Source organism: Myotis myotis, unplaced genomic scaffold, assembly GCF_014108235.1.
Source record: "Myotis myotis isolate mMyoMyo1 unplaced genomic scaffold, mMyoMyo1.p scaffold_m19_p_1, whole genome shotgun sequence".
Lineage (NCBI taxonomy): Eukaryota > Metazoa > Chordata > Mammalia > Chiroptera > Vespertilionidae > Myotis > Myotis myotis.
In genome coordinates, this window is record NW_023416313.1 from 79,866,607 (window position 1) to 79,887,216 (window position 20,610).

The 20,610-nt window shown below is 50.6% G+C and overlaps 1 protein-coding gene across 3 annotated transcripts in view; it reads right to left on the minus strand.

Annotated features, from left to right (window-relative positions):
- LOC118672725 (phosphofructokinase, platelet) overlaps window positions 1-20,610 on the minus strand; it is a 63,156-nt gene that overhangs the window by 18,952 nt on the left and 23,594 nt on the right. For all 3 annotated transcript variants that reach the window (XR_004973198.1, XM_036342429.1, XM_036342439.1), the window contains 8 exons: window positions 11,314-11,391; window positions 7,581-7,770; window positions 6,570-6,735; window positions 5,902-5,946; window positions 5,598-5,706; window positions 4,165-4,260; window positions 1,855-1,947; window positions 998-1,123 (listed from right to left, as the gene is read on the minus strand). Coding sequence is in view for 2 of the 3 variants with exons in the window: in XM_036342429.1 (XP_036198322.1) it covers window positions 998-1,123; window positions 1,855-1,947; window positions 4,165-4,260; window positions 5,598-5,706; window positions 5,902-5,946; window positions 6,570-6,735; window positions 7,581-7,770; window positions 11,314-11,391 (903 nt within the window). In the remaining variant the exon portion in view is untranslated. The remainder of the gene's footprint in view (window positions 1-997; window positions 1,124-1,854; window positions 1,948-4,164; window positions 4,261-5,597; window positions 5,707-5,901; window positions 5,947-6,569; window positions 6,736-7,580; window positions 7,771-11,313; window positions 11,392-20,610) is intronic.

A 20,610-nucleotide genomic window follows, 5' to 3' on the forward strand; every position in this document is an offset into this window, starting at 1 on the left:
ACACAGCAGGTGCCAATGAAGGGCTCACTGTGCCTTTAGTGAGCCATCTGGCTAGTTTACCGTAATGTAGGGTCATTTGGAGGACAAGCCAGATTGTACCTACATGTTTATCTCTGAAGGGACAGGCGCATTATCTCACTCTCTCACAGACATGCACGCAAATACATGTACACACACGAACATCCTCACATACAAACACACATGCACATGCACTCATGTACACATATGAACACACTCACATGCAAACATGTCCAGGCACACATGCTTAAGACAAAAATACATATGTATGCACACACAGAGGCACGCATGCAAACACATATAGACATACATATGCTTAAACAAAAAATACCTTTGGACACATACATACATAACAAACAGACACGCAGCTTAATTCCCTCCCACAGGCTTTGAAGTGACGTGTCTAAGGTAACTTCCAACAAGCCCCGTGACTGCGTTACATAATCACCCCTCTGTATGTTATCAAGCGCATGTAGTTCAGGGCTGCTGGAAAAGACCAGGTAGGACGACAGTCATGAACAGACTTTGAGAAATGAAAGATAAGAACAGTTTCTAATGCACCTCACTGCCACCTCCCCTCGTGGACTCAGGTGGAGAATTACAGCCTGGCCCTGGACGAATGCCCCCTGAATTAGCCAGGCCAGGGTCACCCCACAGACTCAACGTCCTTGGGAACAGGATGGAAGGAGCAGCCGAAATCTGAGGGGCTAAGGAGGCCCTGGGCAGCTCTGCCCCCCCCAGATTCCTCCCAGCCACTCTCAAGGACCCTCCCAGCACAATCTTCCTGATAGTTTAACCTCCCGTAAAAATGAGCGCAGAATTGAGACAAGCAACCAATCTGGGTGATACGGAGCCAGCTGCCACGCCCACAGGGCAGCGCCACACGTCCTGGTGAAGGTCATCTAACTCCCCTGCGCTTGGCAGCCACAGACCAGGAACAAGGTGCCTGCTGTGCCTGCACGCCCCTTCCCCAGCTCACCATCTGCACGCACTCCATCAGGGGCAGGCGCACAGCCTGGTTCCCGTTCAGCGACACCACGCAGGCTGGGGTCTCTGGCGTGGCCTGCAGGAGGGCGACCACGGCCTCCACCCCCATGCGGCTGGCCTGCAAGTGACATTCATGAGAGTCAGAGAAGGCTCACCACCCGCCAAGGCAGCGTTCTCACCGGAGACCCCTCGATCCTCCAGGCAGGGGCATCCATGCGCCCCTGTCCCCTGTGGTTCAGACAGCCCCACTGTGTCCTAAACACATCCGCCTCAGCTGCCTTTCTGTTCTCTGGGACTGAGTACAGTTAGGTACCCAAGTCCTTCCTGCTTAACCCACTTCCAACAGAGAGATTTAGTCTCCACTCAGAACTGGTGGGGAGGAGAGGGGAGGGAGGGAGGGGAGGGGAGGGGAGGGGAGGGGAGGGGAGGGAGGGAGGGGAGGGGAGAGGAGGGAGGGGAGGGGAGGGGAGAGGAGAGTCTGTGGTGTAAAGAACAGTGAAGATTAACAACCCAGGATCTGGACTCTGGGCTCTGCTGTCCCTGGTTCTTTTTCTAGAAACCTGCATGTGAATGCCACCTCCCACAGCCTGGGTTTTGTCCTAGAGTCCCTGTCACCCTCCACTGTCCATTGGGTGTGGTCTCCTAGCTTCTGGGTGACTGGGGCCTGGGAACTGTTCTGGTCTGAGTCTCCAATGACAACAAGGCCTGGAGGGTCTCGGAGACAGGCCGCCCCGTGCTGCAGGCAGACGCTTTTGCCAGATGGCGCTAGGGAGCAGCTATCCGTCTCTGGTGCTCCCAGAAATGCCCCTTTCCTTGGGAACTGGCCGGACAGCTTCCACCCTCACTTACCAAAATCCTGTCAAAGGCCGAGGGCGTCCCGCCTCTCTGCACGTGTCCGAGGATGGTCACGCGGGTGTCGTATCCCAGCTGCTTCACCACCAGCTGCGGGAAATATCTCCATCAGGGGACACAGAACAGGTGCGGGCAGATGGGCTCCCACTAGAAGACGGGCCGGAGCCGGGAAGTAATTTTCTCTTCTTTCTTCAGATCTACTGGAGAAATGTTCTAATTCCTAAAGTTTGGTTCTTGAAGGAATGCTTAGGCTAATGGCTAACTGAAAATGCTTTTAAATAATGCTTTAATTTTTTATATAGGATTTTTATTTCTACCTTGCAAATAAACATAAATAACATGATTTTTTTTTTAAATGAAGTTTCTACAGCTTGTGTTGAAAGCATGATTAATACTTTGTTGAAATGTCAACATTTCCTGAATCGCCCGACATTTGCAGTGTCTTTGAAAAGCGTGACCCAGTAAGTGAAGGTGTCCTCTCAGGCCGGACCCCTGTGCACACAGCTGAGAGGCAGGGACAGGCCACTACCCGCTGGGCCTCACGCACTCCTCTGTAAACATAACGGGGTTGGGCTCGCTCCGTGAGTTTCATGGTTCAGTCTCCACTTCAATTAAGTGGGAAAGCAAAGGCTTTGTTCTCACTTTCCAGATGACTTCCTGCGATAGCAGGCAGTTAGACAGGCATGAGCAGAGCAGGAATGACAAGCCAGGTAAGGAAGGTCACCCAGGGCTGCCTAGCAGCAGGCAGCTGTCGGATGGGCCTCGCCCCCAGGGCAACCTTTCCTCCCCTAGCATAGGGTCGCTGGGCTGGTCCTAGAGCCCCTTAGAGGAGGAACAAGGGGGCGGGAGAAGAGGCTCACGGGACATCCTGATAAGCCCTTGCACAACCACTCCTAAAGCACTAAGCCTCAGGACAATGACCCGCATCGACTAATCTGAGGAACAAAGCCTTGGGTCTGCTGACCACAGAGACAGCGTTTGGGTCAAACCAGAGATGACATCTGGGCCTCAGTTGCACCTCAGCTCCAGGGCCGGGAGAGCAGCGCGGCCGGGGCACCCTTTCCCCACTCCCTTCTTCCTCAGCTTCTGTGACTTCTTTGCCTGTTTTCTCCTAAGCTCCACGGCCTTTCTTTTGCCTCTGCAACTTGTTTCCTGAGCCCACACAGCCCAGCAGGCTCACCTCTTCTACTGCTGTGACTTTCTAAATAAACTTTTGCTTATATTTGAGTCTTGGCTCTAAATCCTTTCTTTCTTTCAAGTTTATCTTTAATTTTTAAAATGATTATAGATGTCTTTTTTTTTTCCCATTGACCCCCTCCGGCTTCCCTGCACACCACCCCCAAGCCTTCACCACACAATTGTCTGTGTCCATGGATTATGAATATATGCATTTAAATTCCCTGGTTAATCTCTCCCACCCCCACCCCCACCCCAGCCTTCCCTCTGAGCTCTGACAGGCTGTTCTATGCTTCCATGTCTCTGGATCTATTTTGTCCATTAGATTCCACATATGAGTGAGAACATGTCATACTTGTCTTTCTCTGTCTGAATTCTTTCTTAGCCAAAACTCAAAGACCAAAGTCTAACATCGGGGGCCATTCACCATAAACACTAGGAAATGTTGGCTGATATCTTTCACAGCCAACTCTCAGTATTTTAAGATTTAGGTGCATAGCTGGCACAGGAATAGAGAAGGCAAAACTGAGAAACCAAGTTGACAATATCCTTTGCCCTGATGGGCAGCTTCAACCAGAGCCTGTCTGTCCCCCTGGGATGTCCAGAACGTGCCCAGTTGTCCCCATAACCGGGGAGCCCGGCCGATCCCGTCACAGGTCACAGGCCTGACGAGCCAGCACCCAAGGCGGGGCCCCTCTGCAGGCAGGGAGGGGCGGTGACTCCTGTCCACCATCCGGCTTTCTCTAAGAACATGCTCAGCGGATGCTCCCAAGGAGAGAAGGGGACAGACAGGGTGTGCTGCTGGGAACTGACCCTCCTGGCTCTCCGAGCGGCTGGGCCCAGAGCGGGACCCTCCATGCCCACCTTCTCCACTGCCCCTCTCTCCTGGGCGAGCCCTGGGGGATAGTCTCAACAGTATCCAGCAGCACTGGCTCTGCAGAAGCCGGAGCTGTGTGAGCCTCATGCCACTAAAGCTCTGAGTCATTATGAAAATAGTTTTTACTATCAGAAAAAACAAAAAACGTTTCAGAATAATAATGCATTGTGCCAGACCCCCTGCCAGTGTGCCAGCATCTCCCGTTTGCAGGCAGGCAGGCAGAGGAGGAGCGGTGGGGAGACGGACACACTCACCTCCCTGATTTGCTCCGAGGTAATCGGTTTGTTTTGGGTGTCGATTGCTCCTTCGCACACAATGATGATATTCAGCCTTTTCTTCCGGGCCCGGTTCTAAGGAAACAGACATTAAAACCCTCTAATGACTAAATGCTCTTAACAAAACCAGGGCCAGTATATTGAACTGGACAAGAGGTAGAAATGGTCAGCTAATGTCACACACTCCATTCACTAAGGACACGGGGAGGGGAGAAGAGGTGCTCTGGGTGAGTAGGTGAAGAAGGGGGCAGGGGGTTGAGATTTAGTGGTGCCACCAGAGCTTCTGGCACCCAGGCGTCCCAGGCTGGAGGCTTTGCTGGTTGACCTTTGACTGCGCTCCCCAGACAGGATGCCCACAATGTCCCGTGCGGTGGTGATGACACAGGTATCCTCTGCAGCACACAGACGTACCCGTCCAGGCGGGCCACCCTCCTCTCCTGCAGCCAGCCATGTAGCCCCTAGCACCAGCTGGTTGGCGGAGAGTACCACCACGTGCACAGGCCAGGCCCAGAAATGATGAGCTCATTTGTCACTTCCCTGCTAGTGTTTGAATGTTGAACACTCCCTGCAGTCGCGGCTAAGAGCTCCAACCTCATACAGGGGCCCGGCTTTACCAAGCCAAGGTGCAGCATGCCTGACAGTTCCTCCCAGGGCTTTAGGTCAGCAAAGTTTATTTGGTATTTTCTGTGAATTCCTGTCTTTGAATCTGCCACCCTGAAGGTGCCAGTGACGTTGCTGCACGTGTCCCAGTGCGGGCAGTGCCGATGTGCCTGCTGTACACAACTGCACCGAGCCTGTGCCATCGGCTCACGTTCATTTCCTGGAGGCCAGCGATAAGGGCTGTAAAAACAGAGCGTGGGAACCCCCACACTGGGGTTTCTGTCCGGAAAGCTGGTGTGTTACGTGAGACCTCACGTGCCTCACAGAGGGAGATGTGCCTTACAGGAGTGGTCTATAGTGTCGGCTTCAGAGCAGTGTGCCAACCTCACCCCAAGCCCTGCACAGAGGGGACACCAGCTGAGACACGCGTCGTAGCCCAGGCCAGTGTGGAGGGACATTCAGATCAGAGTGAGAACACAGGTCTTCCTACCGATCGGTGGAGATCAAACAGGAAACAGGTGTCCCCCCAAAGCCGGTACCTTTCAGTAGCTGCAACCTCACAGCACCTCCTCTGTGAGAGCTAACCGGTGCTTTGCATGGAAAACGGAACGGTTGTCGCTTTTCTCTACCGCCTCACTCTGCAGCCCTGGGACACAGACCCCTGCGGACAGCCACTACCTGCCGCTGCCCTGCACCCAGCTTCGCTTCACCCTAGAATCCGACCGTTCCCACCTGTCTAAACCCTCCCAAACTGAAAACCCTAAAGACGCTCACAGGGCACGGCCAGCGCCCGGAAGCAGAGAGCGAGTTACCTCTGACAGCTTGATGCACATCGTCTCCTGCCAACCCTCTTCCGGCGGGGATTCCGGGAGGAACACCCAGTCCGCCCCACAGGCCAAGGCGCTCACCAAGGCGAGGTACCTGCATGGAAATAACCAGGATGCAGTCAGGCTGCCACTGGGCACCCAGAGCTTGGGGGCTGCAGGGCAGACAGAGCGCTGAGCCTGCGCGGGAGGCGCTGGCCCTGGAGAACCTCTCCCGGGACATTGGCACGGGGTGCAGGGCTCTCCAGGGGTGTGAGGTCCTTCCACCCGGATCATGTCTGCACATACGTACCCGCAGTGTCTCCCCATAACCTCGAGAACGAAGGTCCTCTGGTGGCTGGAAAAGAGAAAGGACACGTGCACTCACCACGGCTGGGAAGAGCTGGGACACAGGGAGACAAGCGTGGTCAGCCACGCACACAGCAAGGCTGCTCTGTAGCTATGGCAGGCGCCCCAGCTTCCAAAACAGCACCCGTTTTCTACAGAAGCAAAAGCTACTGCAAGAGTCTTTCAAACTTTTGTGAGTAAAGGGGCTCGGGCAGCCCCTTTCCAGTTCCACATTTTACAGCTTCATCCACACCTGGGTGCGTGAGGCTAGAAAAGGAACATGGGGGACGGGATGCCTCCCCACGTCTCTAACAAGGGCTGTGGCGACATGCACCCACACTTTTGCTTCCACGATTCCTGCCTGAGAACACGGCAGGACTTAAGACAATGATGATTTTTGTCTTCTAAATTCTCTCCAATGAACATACTTTTCTTCTATAATCGGGGAGGGAGGGAAGTAACGTCATAGAACTGAAAATAAAAAGTGAACCGGAACAATTTTCTCGCACCATTTCTAACACTCAAGTGACAAGAGCTGCACCAGAACACCCTCTGTGCACCCTCCCAGAGCCAGTATGAGGGCCCGTCAGCGTGCCCGGTGCCACCTGCCCACCCACCGGCACCTCTGTCTACCTCTGGGCTGTCGTCATGATGGCATCAACGACTTCGATGATGCGGTGCAAAGCCGAGTCAGTGCCGATGGTCATGTCTGTCCCGCAGAAGTCATTGTCGATGGAGCCCACCATGCCCACGATGTTGAGGTGCCCGTACTTCTGCACATCCTCCTTGCTGATCTTGCCTGCAAGGACACAGCCACACGCTCCATCACTGGGAGACAGGTCGGCCAGGGGGACAGAAACCCACAACTCGAAATGCGTTGTCCATCTATCGGTTTGTTTGTTTTTTTAAAACTCTCCATGACCTAGTCCTATACCCTCATGGAAATCCATGCCAGACAACAGGGAGGCGCGGACAAGCTGGGAGCTGTTGCGGGTTAGAGCATGGGGCTGCTAAACTCGAAGGGAGGGGTCACACGCTGCAGTCAGTGGGTAAACTGACTTCTGCCTGGTAACACCAGGGAGAACAGCATGGCTCTTTATAAGGAAATATCACAATCACAGAATTAAGTGGTTAAGGATATTCTATAACCATTACATTGATTTCTTAGAGGCCCCTGGGGAGCTAGCCCACCAGTTGGTCGTGTCCACTTCGCACTCCGACACAGTGAGCAGATGTGCTGACACCCAGTCAGAGTGGTCGAAACTGGGGCAGCTCAGGCAGGTACCTGGGCGGCTATTCCTCTTCCGTATCACCCCCAGCCTGCGTCAGCCCAGGTGCGGTGGACAGGAGGTACGGGGAGGCCCCTGCTACTGGCAACTGGTGCAGCTACCACCTCCAGCAACAAGACTCCCTGCTCATGTTTTGTATTAAATTGCAATTATGTAACAACACTGTTACCACAGTACAGGGAAATAAGTTATGGTTATTATTTGAGGTCCAATTTGAATTCTGAGGCAGTGACTAAGGTCTGACACCACCAACACCTCTGGGACAGTCAGACAGGCAGCAGGTATGAGGCAAAGCTCTCTGCAGGCCAGGGAGGACGGGACAGGCAGCAAACCCCGGAGAGCAGCGGCGACTCACCATCTCGGGCCAGCTCCTCCAGCAGCATGCTCCACTCCCCCCGGAAGATGTTGGCCCCGGTGAGGCTGCCGTCCCCGCCGATTACACACAGGTTGGTGATGCCCAGCTGCACCAGGTTGTGGGCAGCTTTCAGGCGGCCTTCCCGGGTACGGAAGGCTTTGCACCGGGCGCTACCAATAATGGTCCCGCCCTGAAAAAGAAACGAAATCCCAGTTAATTTAATCTGTCTCCTAACAACTGCGCAGAAAGCTGGGCAGATCGGCACATGGGAGTGCTGATGCAGACATAGGGCTTCCCACAGGCTGTCTGCTGTGAGAGTTTGTCATTCCTCCATTTTTAGCTCCTTCTGGAATTCAATGGATAGAGACATTGGCTCCATGCCCAGGGGGAGCCAAGTAGGGTCTGGAAACAAGGAGCAATGTCAGCTAAACATGTAGACAAGAGTTTGCAAGGTGATGACAGCCATCCGGAGGCTGTGCAGTCGGGCAGCCAGACCCTGAGCTCCCCCAACACCCGGAGCCTAAGGCAGCCCAGCGCTGCCATCAGCCTCGGTGAGAGAGCGCTGAGTCGGAGGCCCAGGCCCCAGGCTCCCCTCCATTACTCAGAGTTCACCATACACACAAGCAAAAGAGCAACCTGTGCACCAAAGAGAGTTATTTCCAACCACATCTCAACCCTTCTTAAAGGCTAAATATTAAAACACATGCACACACACACACACACACACACACACACACACACAAACACTGAAGCTGGGCCATCCCATTTCCAGAGAGATCAGTTGTGAGCTTTCCCACTTGGGGCTTCATAAATGAAGAATTCCTAGCTGCAGTTAGAAAAATGCAGGGCTCCCTGACATGTATCTGGGAAGCACATATAAAACTGGGATTTGCATGCAAACCTTCAAGTGCACCCTCACTTCACAGAGCTCCCTCATCAGCAGTGGTCCTGCGTAACTGTCAGTGTGACGGGCCGGCGTTCTGACTTGGCACAGCACAGGGCGCCTGGGTGGCAGGTGCAGGGCACAGAGCAAAGGTAAGCTGCTTTTCTGAATTTTGATCTGACCAAGAGCAATTAGAGGGTCATGTGATTTCTAACAACTGGAAGTTAAGTCAGCAGCTGATAGACGGTGTGGAGATAATACAGCCAGGGCCACAGGTATGAAACCAGGATTGGCTTAGATGCAGAGAAGTAGCCAGCATGCGCGCGCGCGCACACACACACACACACACACACACACACACACACACACACCCCACAGCCACCCCATATCTCTTGTCTTCTGCACAATCACAACAGGAGAAAGGAAATGCTCCCTGCACACACAGCTCACTGTCTGGAATTCAAACAACACTGTCCTGATTTTTTGCAAATATCACTCTACCTAAGTGTTGATGGGTTCCAAACTTTCCTTCTGTCTCTTTCCAGGAGAAATAGGTAAAGGTGTACGTGCAGACTTATGGCTCTGTGATGGGTACTAAAACGTACATCCTGCTATCATATCCCAAACATGATGTCAGCTGACGGTGCACAATGTGCTGAGTTGATCTGTGCATGTACTGTGAAATGATTACCACAACAAGACTGGTGTATACATCTATCAGTCTGCATAACTGCCTTTCTTTATTGTGGTGAGAACTTGTAAGATTCACTCTCTTAGCAACTTTCAAGTGTATAACACATCATTATGAACTTGTTTAAAGTATGTGACATGATGATTTAATATATGTACACACTGTGAAATAACTACCACAATCAAATAAATTAACACACCCCTCACCTCATATAGTAACCTTTTGTGTGTATGCTGTAAGAACACTTAAGATCTATTGTCTTAACAAATTTCAAGTATACAATACAGAATTATTCACTACTAGAGGCCCAGTGCATGAAATTTGTGCACTCGGGGGGCGGGGGGGGGGGTGGCCCTCAGCCTGGCCTGCACCCTCTCACAGTCCGTGAGCCCTTGGGGGATGTCTGACTGATGGCTTAGACCCACTCCCCAGTTGAACATCCTTAGCACTGCTGTGGAGGTGGGAGAGGTTTCCACCACCACTGCTGCACTCACCAGCCGTGACCACCAGGGGGCAGCTCCTGCATTGAACATCTGCCCCCTGGTGATCAGTGTGTGTCATTGCAACTGGTCATTCTGCCTTTGGGTCTATTTGCATATTAGCCTTTTATTATATAGGACAGTCACCATGCTGTACTGATATGCCAGCACATATTCATCTTATAATGTATTCATCTACCCTTTGGCCATCATCTTACCATATCCCCGTGCCCCAACCCCTGACAAACACCAATTTATTCTTTGCTTCTGTGAGTTTAGATTCTACCTATCAATGAGTATTTGTCCTTCTCTGTCTCACTGATTTAACATAATGCCCTCAAGATCCATCCACTGTGTCCCATATTGCAGGAGTTCCTTCTGTTATATGACTAATAATATTCATATATTTTCCCATAATTTTTTTATCCATTCACCCATTTTATCCATGCACTAGCAACTTCACAGGCAGTATATGCATTTTATTCCTTCTATTATAAAAGGCCCAGCTGGTGTAGCTCAGTGGTTGAGCCCTGACCTATGAACCAAGAGGTCACAGTTTAATTCCCAGTCAGGGCACATGCCTGGGTTGTGGGCTCAATCCCCATTGGGGGGTAGGCAGGAGGCAGCCAATCAATGATTTCTTCTCATCATTGGTGTCTCTATCTCTCTCTCTCCCTCTTCCTTCCTCTCTGAAATTAATAAAAATAAATTTTTAAAAGAGTACTCAACAGGAGCCACAGATGAATACATATGCTACAAAGGTAAACCCACAGTAGTGCTTCATGAGTTTATTCTCGCCACGTGGGCTCTCCACTCCTCAGCTGTGTGGGGCCTTTGCTGAGCTACACAGTGTTCTGGAAATGTACTAGGTATAATTAAGTATAAGCATAAAATAGCTGGGCAGGCGCCTTTTACATTAAAAGTAAGCAGCTGTTTCTTTGCCTGAAGTGGTGATGACCTCATGTTTGGGCACACCAAAGAAATCTTCTCCATCTGGAGCAGGCCAGGGCAGGGCGCCGCCTGCCCTCTAAACTCATGGCCCACCCGGCCCACGTGGCTCAGAGGCTGAGCACTGACCTATGAGCCAGGAGGTCGTGGTTTGATTCATGGTCAGGGCACATGCCTGGGTTGCGAGCTTGATCCTCAGTGTGGGGCATGCAGGAGGCAGCTGATCAATGATTCTCTCTCATCACTGATATTTCTAACTTTCTTTCCCTCTCCCTTCCTCTCTGAAATCAATAAAAATTAAAAATAAATAAATAAACAAACCCAGGGCTCTCGGAGCCGCTGGCTGGGGTCTCTCCCAGGCTGTGATACCCTGATGTTGGGTTTTATCAAGAAAACCCAACAGGCACAGGTATTCACCACTAAACACACAGCACCAACAAATCAAAGCTGCCGCAACACGAATCTGGTGTACAAACCCCAAATCTGCTCCCAGTACCATGAGGAATGCTAGCTACCATGCATACATTTTTTATTGCAGGGATATTTCCTCCATTTGCATGATGGGAAGTGTTTTTACAAAATTTAAGTGACACATTAAGAGTGTCTTCTTTCCTGCTGCCAGGCAGCACGCTAATCTGCTTTAAGTCTGAGAGGACTATAAGGACTAAAGGCTCCAAACTCAGGGAGTGACTCACTTACAGAGAGAAGCAGACTATGGAACCCAGCACCTACCACTTGCAGGATGCTGGAAACGCTCTCCCAGTTCGCTTCCATGATGTTGTTGCCGCCGTCCACCATGCCTTGGTAGCCCTGGGGGAGAGAATGAAACCTTTTAAAAATGGGGTAAATATTGTTGCAGTATTAATTGATCCTAAACTACATGAAATGTGAATACCAGTAAAAATGAAGGTAAGTGCCTAGGAGCCCAGCATTTGCAGACCGTCCACACAAGTGTCACTCACTGTCATCAGTAGTGGGAAAGCCCCTTGAATTTAATCTCTAAGAGTAGGAATGTCGGTCCAGTCTCATCCAGGGCACCGTGGGGAATATGAGGTTTGCCTGTTGCCTAATGGTGTCTAAGAGATTGACAACCACCTAGGCTATTATTAGTATAGATGATATATTATATCCTATATAACATAAATATATTTTAATATGTAAATACACATGTGCACAGTCTAGTGTTTGAGTCACATATACAACAAACAGGAGAGGGAAACCCAACATGAGATGACAAAGAACTAAGAGAAGTGGAGAGCAGATTTGCCTTAGAGCAGCGGTTCTCAACCTGTGGGTTGCGACCCCTTTGGGGGTCGAACGACCCTTTCTCAGGGGTTGCCTAAGACCATCGGAAAACACATATATAATTACATATATTTTTTTTTATTAATCACTACGCTTTAATTATGTTCAATTTGTAACAATGAAATTGGGGGTCACCACAACATGAGGAACTGTATTAAAGGGTTGCGGCATTAGGAAGGTTGAGAACCACTGCCTTAGAGTGTCTCTGCAGGTTGCGGTCACTGAGGCCCTGGCCCCTGGCCCCTGCTTGCCCTGCTGTCCTCAGACCCCAGGACAGCTGGTTCAGACAGCCACAACCTCCCACTGTCTGCATGGGGAAGCCATGCAATTTATTCCAAGCACACCTCAGTCACTTTAAGGACCCCTTCCATCTCTCTGTTTCCATCTCCCTGCTGTGTAAGCCTCACAGCATGCAGTTTTAGCCTATTCCATTTAAAGTATGGAGCCAGTGTGGCTGTCGCTGAGGACAGCGGGGTGATAAGCAAGAGAGTGACTGGATCCAGGCTCCCTCTGGGAGAGGAGCACTTATCAAAGCCACTGTTTAAGCTGCTCCCTGGTGTGTGAGCGATCTCAGGGACAGAGGCTGCACCAGGCCCACAGCACCCCCAGCTCTAGGACCATAGGCAAAACCAAGCTCCCTCCTCCTCCTGAGTTATCCCCAAGGATCTTATTTCACAGGATTTTAACAATAGATAGGCAAATGAATAGATAGATACACAGATGGATAGATAAGTAGATAAATAGGTAGATAATAGATGGTTGATATGTGAATGATGAATAGATGATGGACAGATAGCCAGGTGACAGATATATGATGGATGAATAGATAATAAACAGATGACAGATGATGATCTATATATATACTATAAAAGCCTAAGCAACCGTCCAACTGCTCGACCATCCAACCAGTAGCTATGATGCGCACTGACCACCAGGGGGCAGACGCTCAACACAGGAGCTGCTGAGCTGCGGTGACTTGGCAGCTGCAGTTCTTGGGTGACACACCCGGAACCAGAGAGGAGGGGGCCCTATTCCGGGGTGCGTCACCCAAGAACCACCCTCTCACAATCCAGGACCCCTCCGGGGATGTCGGAGAGCCAGTTTTGGCCCGATCCCCGCAGGCCAGGCCAAGGGACCCCACCGGTGCACAAATCTGTGCACCAGGCCTCTAGTAGGTAGATAATAGGTGAGATAGATGAGAAAGAGAGAGAGAAAGGGAGATTAGTCTTAGGGTTGTCATTTGACTTGTTTCTGGCACCCCTGCACTCCCAAACACAGTGCCTGTCACTGAGACACTGCACAGCATGCCACTCTGAGGCTGGAGACCATTAGGGAGAATCTGCACTTGGGGGCAGTGCTGAGATCTGGTCTCAGTGCTATGAAGCTCCAGAGGCAGGGAGGTGCATGTGAGCAGGCCTGTGGCCCGGGGCCAAGTTTCAGATGCTCAGCCCTGTGCTGAAACAAGCCCTACAGAGAGAGATGATGTTATATCGTCCAAACCTGCATACTTCTGAGGAGAAAAAGCACTACCATTAGTTAGTCCAGAACAGCAGGCCTCAACCAGACCGTCCTGGGCAGAGCAGGAGGGAAAACCGACTGACTACACTGACCACAGGCTCTGACAGGGAAGAGAGTGGAGACCTCCCAGCCCACACCAATGGCTGCGGCAGCAGTTTCTGTGCGTTCATGCATTAGGTAACTAAACAGGTAAGGCAAGGGAGCCATCGGCTGCAGCATCGCCTACAGGGAAGACACAGATGTCGCTGACGGATTCACCTTCCAGATTATTCCTACAATACCCCGTCAGACACCACATAGGATCTGACCCTTTAGTAGGTGCCCTAATGCCTCAGAACGGAAATCCTGACTCAATCAAAACATGTAGAGGTCCTTTGTTTCCAGAGTTGGAACATGGAAAGCAGTTTCACAAACCATAACACATATTTTGGAAAGTAAAATGTTCTCCAGACATAAGTGATTATTTCGTGTGGCAGAGACACATACGGTAAAGCAAGCGATGCAGAAGAAATAGGAGGATTTCGTGATGATTGCATTCCCAGCTCCCGCCTTCCTGCACACATGGGCCAAGTTATAGGGAATGACTCATTCTTCAAGTGGCAGAGAATTAAACTCACATAACATTTGAAAAATAGCCACCAACCTTGGTTTGGGGCAGCCTTTTAGGAGGGAGCTGTTACTAAGTGAGGAAGACTGATTTTACACAAATGTGCCGCCCTTTACACACCCAGGTTACGTCTCTCCTAGTGATCTCCTCAAGAGGCTGACTACTGGCTCCAATACTGCCAGAGCCTAAGGCATTTTCTAAAATTCTCCTGTGGAAGAACTGCCTTCAGAGCCAGTTCTATGACTCACATAAGAAAAACAAAACCATAAAAATTTTAAAGCCATGCTTAGATATTGAGCTAAAGTAACACTACCTTTCTTGTTGGTTCTCATTCACAGGATGAACCCAAGAGCCCCTTAGCCAGATGTAACACAGAATGGTTTACGTGGACTCATTTGACCACACTGTGTTCAATTTGACTTGTTTGTAGACGTCTGTCAAATCCACTCTAAAACCAGTAAGAGCTAGTCCGTCTGTGGGTGGCATCTATATAATAAAAACCCAATGGTCGTGATGCCATAACGACCAAAGACTGGCTGCGTGCACATCAAGGCACGTGCAGGTGGGCGGGGCCGAGTTGGGCTTCTAGTTCTCTTATAAGAGATCTGTGTGTGTGTTTTAAATTGAAGACCCAAGGGAAACTGCAGCCTTGTGCTACGCACAGTAGGCTTTTTCTTTCAGGATGCGTCTGTTCTAGGTGTCCCCGTCTCGTCACCTCTGTGGTGCTTTCTCCGGGTTGGATTCCCTGCATCCTTCAGGCAACAACTCACTGTTTACATGGCAAACACTCCAACCACCACAAGTATTTTCTAGATATTGTCCTCACCGGCATTCAGAGACTTCTCCAGGGGTTTTGCTGCTTCTGAGGAAACACATATTTTTGTTTCCTCTAAGGGTAAGGTTTCCCTGGTTTATTCCTTAGTAAATTGCAGCCTTTCACTTACAGAACTTGAGAGCAAGCAATTGGAGGGGTGGGCTCTGCACCACTCTCAAGTGGCAGATGCAGTAAATGCCACTGCGCACAACGAGGTGTGCCTGAAAACAAGGTGGCCAAGGTTCTCCAGGTCAATGATTTTCAAGTTTAGGGATTATGAGTTCACTTTGCCCACAGGAAACTCATGTGCAGAACCTCCAATCATGCATTTCCTCTCCCCCCATCCAGAGCCTACGGACCCCACCAGGTTCTAAGGCACAAACGTTCTGGTCCAGGGAACTATGCTCATTGATTTCATGACTTCAGGGAAAATGCCTGTGTAGCCTTTGGATTTGTCCTTGTCATGATTAATCAACTCAAAAATCTTCAAACATGTCAGAACAACACAGGTCATTGTACAGCCCAATCCCTGGGCTTGTGGAATCCCAGGAATAAACCAACATGACTTATTGATCCCCCTGGCATTCCTGGATTTCTTGAAGCTACAGCTAACATGCACAATTCCAAGCAAGTCACAAACTGAAAGCCACAGCAGGACGGAGCCAGTCCCCAGCCTCTAGAGCAGAGAGAGCCTGTCACCTCACAGTCAAGCATTTAATCAGCCCATGGTGATAGCAGTGGGGGAGGTGGGCCAAGGCGGAGGCAGGGGGGATGGGGAGGAGGGGGGCAGGGAGATGACCACTCTGAGATTTGAACACTAAATGTTGGCAGTCACTCGATATAGTCTGAAGTCAAGAGCACCATGCTGATGGCGTGAGGACCACGTCACAGGCACCACAGGAAGCATCCAGCTGGGAGCTAGCACTGTCCTCATTATTGCTCACTGTTCCAGGTGCGCACCAGCCAAGGTTCCCGTGGAAAGGGAGGTAGTGCAGGGACCGAGGTCACCTGCCTTTCATGCATTAGCTTAAGAAACTCAACCAACCTTGGAATGTGCCTGCAGGGGAGGGGCGGGGCGGGAGGAGTTTAGCATAAACATCCGCCCATCAGCTACCAGAGAGACAGTGAACTGGACATTGGAGCATCTCTGTGACTATTTTTAGACAGACATTTCATGGGTGAGTAGCTTTCCCTTTAAGGAAGTTAAAATGCAGAAACAGTAAGCCCTCCAGGAGATGAAACGTGCGATTCTGGTCACCTTGCTTGGTTGGCCTTCAGGGAATCATTGGGGGAGGTGGAGGTGGTGACAAGAGGGGTGAGAAAAGGATGCACAACCAGGTTGAGTCCCCAGACAACCCTGCATGCCGGGGGGATGCAGGTTGAGTCCCCAGACAACCCTGACATTCTAACCTGTTCTTGGTCCCTTCAGGGAACATAAGCACCCAACCCTGCCCACAGGGTCCAAGGCACAGGTGGAACCAGATCTCTAACCCCCGTGGGGAGGGGTGGCCGACAGGTCTCCCTGCGCTGCCCTCCTTGGAAAAGGCGGAGGATTTTCGTGTTGCTGTTATTTTGTTTGGACACAACATAACATTTCTCACTTTAAAAACTGCGACCAAAGCCCTGGCCAGTGTGGCTAGGTTGGTTGGAGCATCATCCCGTATAGTATACTGAAAGGTCGTGGGTTTGGTTCTCGGTCAGGGCACATATCCAGATTGTGAGTGCATATGGGAGGCAGCCAATAGATATTTCTCTCTCACATGGATCTTTTTCTCTCTCCCTCTCACTTCCTCTCTCTCTAAAATCAATAAAAACATATTCTCGGGCGAGGATTAAAAATAAAAATAAAAACTGACAGCAGGTGGCACATCATATCTCAGAAGAGAAATAATGAGCCCCATGGCAGAGAGAGGGTTTCTGTTAGGAAGGGGGAATGATGCCAATCTAGTAACTGACAATTAAAACTGATTTATTAGTGTGTAAGTCAGGCCATCGTGATCAGTGTCCCAGCCCAGTGCAGCTTGGATTACATGTGGTTATTCAAGCTTGCAAGGAAGGGAGGGAGGAAGGGAGGGGGAGATGGAGAGGGAAGGAGATAGGGAGGAGGGAGGGGGAGAAAAAGAAAAACAGTCTGCAGAGAGCCCCAGTAAGAAAGCCACTCACTGAGCGGGACCCTGAGCCAGCCTGGGAAAGCCAGACGGCTGGCTCCTGAGGCTGTCCCAATGCCCTTCTTCTTCAACAATAGGACATTCTGACTCTCTCACAGGTAGAACGCCTCCTTTTTAACACCAAGAGGAGCGGCTGCGGACAGTGATGGGCACTGTTCCCAGCCTCTCCTCAATGCTGGGAGGACAGGGACAGGCGAGGCCTCTGACACTCACCAGCGCCTTCCCTGAGCGCCCAGCTGTCCAGGTATTTCAGAGGGAAGGCTTTCCCGGGAGTCACATCTGAAGAGCTGCAATGATAATGATTTCCCAAGTCTGCAGAAGCCCCTTTAGCCAATGGGATTCTGAACCCATGTATTACACTAAATCACAAGACAGCGCCAGCAGGTCACTTAGGGCTCCCCCGCCTTGTCTGTCTGATCCGCCCAAGCCCAGGGCAGGCCTCCCCAGTGCAGTCTTCTGCAAAGACATGTGATGTGCTTGCCCTCTCCATCGCCAATTAGGTAAAGGCACTTACTTGTACGTTTCTAAGGGGAAAATGTCCTAGCCTCAAAGGTAAACAAAAAATCAACAACTGGCTCAGTAAGTGGAAAGATCGGCTTAACTGCACCCCACCCCGCCGGTCCCCGAAGGGCGCCCAAGGGCTCGGCAGGCAGCACACGTAGTGCTGCCCCAGATTCACCGCTCGCCCAGCCAGATAGAACAAATCGGTGCCAGACCTTCAGCAGAAACACCCGTGTTTTTGGATTGATACACTTTCCATACATTTTCTGCTCAAAAAGAAAATCCCAACCCCTTCATTTCAATAATTAATGCTGATTGTTTTAATGTGTGGGTCACTTTAAAAACTCTAGCTAGACTTAAAAACTAGACCATAAATGGCCCTGCCCGAGTGGCTCAGTTGGTTGGAGTATTGTCCTGTACACAAAAACGTTGTGGGTTAGATCCCTGGTTGGGGCATATATGGGAGGCAATAGATTGATGTTTCTCTTTCACATCGATGTTTCTCTCTCTCTCTCTCTCTCTCTCTCTCTCTCTCTCTCTCTCTCTCTCTCTCTCTCTCCTTCTGTCTAAAATCAATAAACATATCCTTGGGTGAGGGAGGATTACCAAACAACAACACAAAAAAACCAAAAAACTGGACTATAAATGGATAAACATGTTGGATAAGTTACTGAATGATGTTTTAAAAAATAAAACCAAACATCTCCTAAATTTGAACCCAAATAGATCTGGGGCAGTGGCCCCCCAGGAGGAAGAGTTGGCTCAGGAGGGACACCTGAGTGTCAATAGACATTTCTGACTGTGGGGTGCTGGCTTCTCAGGGCAGAGGCAGGGATGCTCTAAGCCAGCGGTCACCAACCAGTGGTCACAGACCACCAGTGAGGTGGTCCATGAGGTCCAAAAGGTTGGTGACTGCTGCGTAAGCAACCGGCCCTTCATGACACCCCACCACCACCCTCCCATCATCCCCTACAAATGCCAATAGCGCGCTGGTGAGTGGTGTAGAAGGCAACCCTGTCCGTTAGCGCAGGACCCAGACAGCAGAACATGTGGACACAGCTGCAGCTCTGAGAGGGATTTTAGAGAAGTGAATGCAGATCAGAGCCCACATTCTCCAGATTCTGTGCCTGGAGGAAACCAATGGAGTCAAAGGCACACACATCACACCCCACCCCGCAGCCCCACACCCCCTTTGCCCAGCTTGTGCTCAATGCTTTCCAAGTGCAGGAAGGTAAATAAGATTTCCACTGGACAGATGAGGAAACAGGGCCAGAAGTTTAGTTTATTTATCCCCTGACATGACACTGGGATGTGTATGTAGGTTCATAATCACATCCCAAAACTCATGGGGTGGCAGATGTGCCAGAACTGGAACCCTAAGCACCACAGACAATGTAGCATGTGTGGGCTGGCACTGTCTCGAGGGGAGTCACCTCCTCCCATTTGAGGGACAGTCACAGGGTGGGCAAGAAAGGACTGCACGCAGCGTCACTCAGGTTTGCTGCCCAAATGACTTGGGAAAAACTGGCAGATTTAGACATATTTTAGAATAGCAGATACAGGTTCATTACATCTCTCAAGAAGAGATGATGACACCCAAACGATTTCAATTCAATGAGATAATACTGAACCCCAGTGCAAAGTCCTGTGGGGCTGAGAGGGGACTGGGTGAGCCCCTAGGGAGGGCGGACACTGAAACCCTTCCGCTCACTAGAAGTTCTCTCTCTTTAAGAGTGGGGGGCAGGGTGTCACCAGAAGCATTGCATCACCTCTAGACAAGCGATTCCAGCGCAAGTGCTTCTATCTGCAAGCTGTGCCCTTTCCCCTCCATATCCAAGGACGTCAAAGACCTGATCACTCCTAGGGCCAAGTCACACTCGCTGCAATCAGTGGGACGCCCTGGGATGCCCTCCATCAAATGTGCCAATTACCAATAAAACAGTTAGTATGAAAATTAGAACCATGGCATCTTCCCTATGGAGTAACTGTAGAATATCCTGGATTTCCCTAGCGGAGATGGGGCTGCTCAGACTCAGGCCTCCTCACTGCCCCCTGCTGGAAGGGGCAGGAAGCAGAGGGCACCTCCTGCAGAGAGGACTTGAATGCAGCCCCCACAAGTCATAGGAGGAAGACCCCTTTACCTATGAGGGAAGTGGAGCCTGCAGCCCTCCTGTCCTAGTTGAGAATAGGAGCTCAAAGCTTTGTAGACATGGGCACCCCAGATGATGTGTTCCATCTCAATGCCTTTGTTTTAAAATGTGGGAGTCTGGTAGATACTGGCCGGGATACATCTAAATATCTGCCAGAACACAGACAGACAGCCACAAGCCAGAGTGCCAATAAAAAACAAGCAAACAGATTTCCAGTCAAGATGGCAGGGTAGGTAAATGCTGTGCTCACCTCCCCCCATGACCATATCAAAATACAACCAAATTATAGAAAAACCATCATTGATAACCTCCTAAAGGCTAGCGACCAGAAAGCCTCAACTCACATCACGAGGTCCACCAAAGGGTCTCAATTGGAGCACTACTGTCAGTCGACCTTGGTTGACCGCATAGCAACTCCCAAATACCTCCAAGCCCAGCACAAGTGACAACCAATGCAGATGACTTTGTAGTTCCAACTGAGAGCCCCAAGCCAGGCACAAGTGGTGGCTGACCTTAACCTGCACTGGAGCCTCTCTTAAGAAGCTCCAGAACTAACACACCTGGTAGCCAGCTTTAGACCACATCAGAACACCACCCAACCAGCTCCACAAATGACATACACAAGGGGTGGACTTGGCTAGCACAGAGAGCTCTGATAAAGTGATTCCCATTCTCTGGGGTTGGGCCCTGCACAACAACTCATCCACTGTAGTCATGGGCAGCCCAAATAGCCAGTCTGCCTGAAGGTCAATGCAACACAGACATGCCCATAGCAATCAAGGCTCAACTATACACAAAACCCACACAAAGGCCACCCTGGAGCACATGGCTCAGGTGATCAGACAGACTCACCATTGAGCCCCACAGAATGCCTACTAAATAAGGGCACTCTGCTAAGACAGGGAGATGTAGCAGTTCTACCTAATACAAAGAAACGAACACAGGGACTCAGCCAAAATAAGGAGA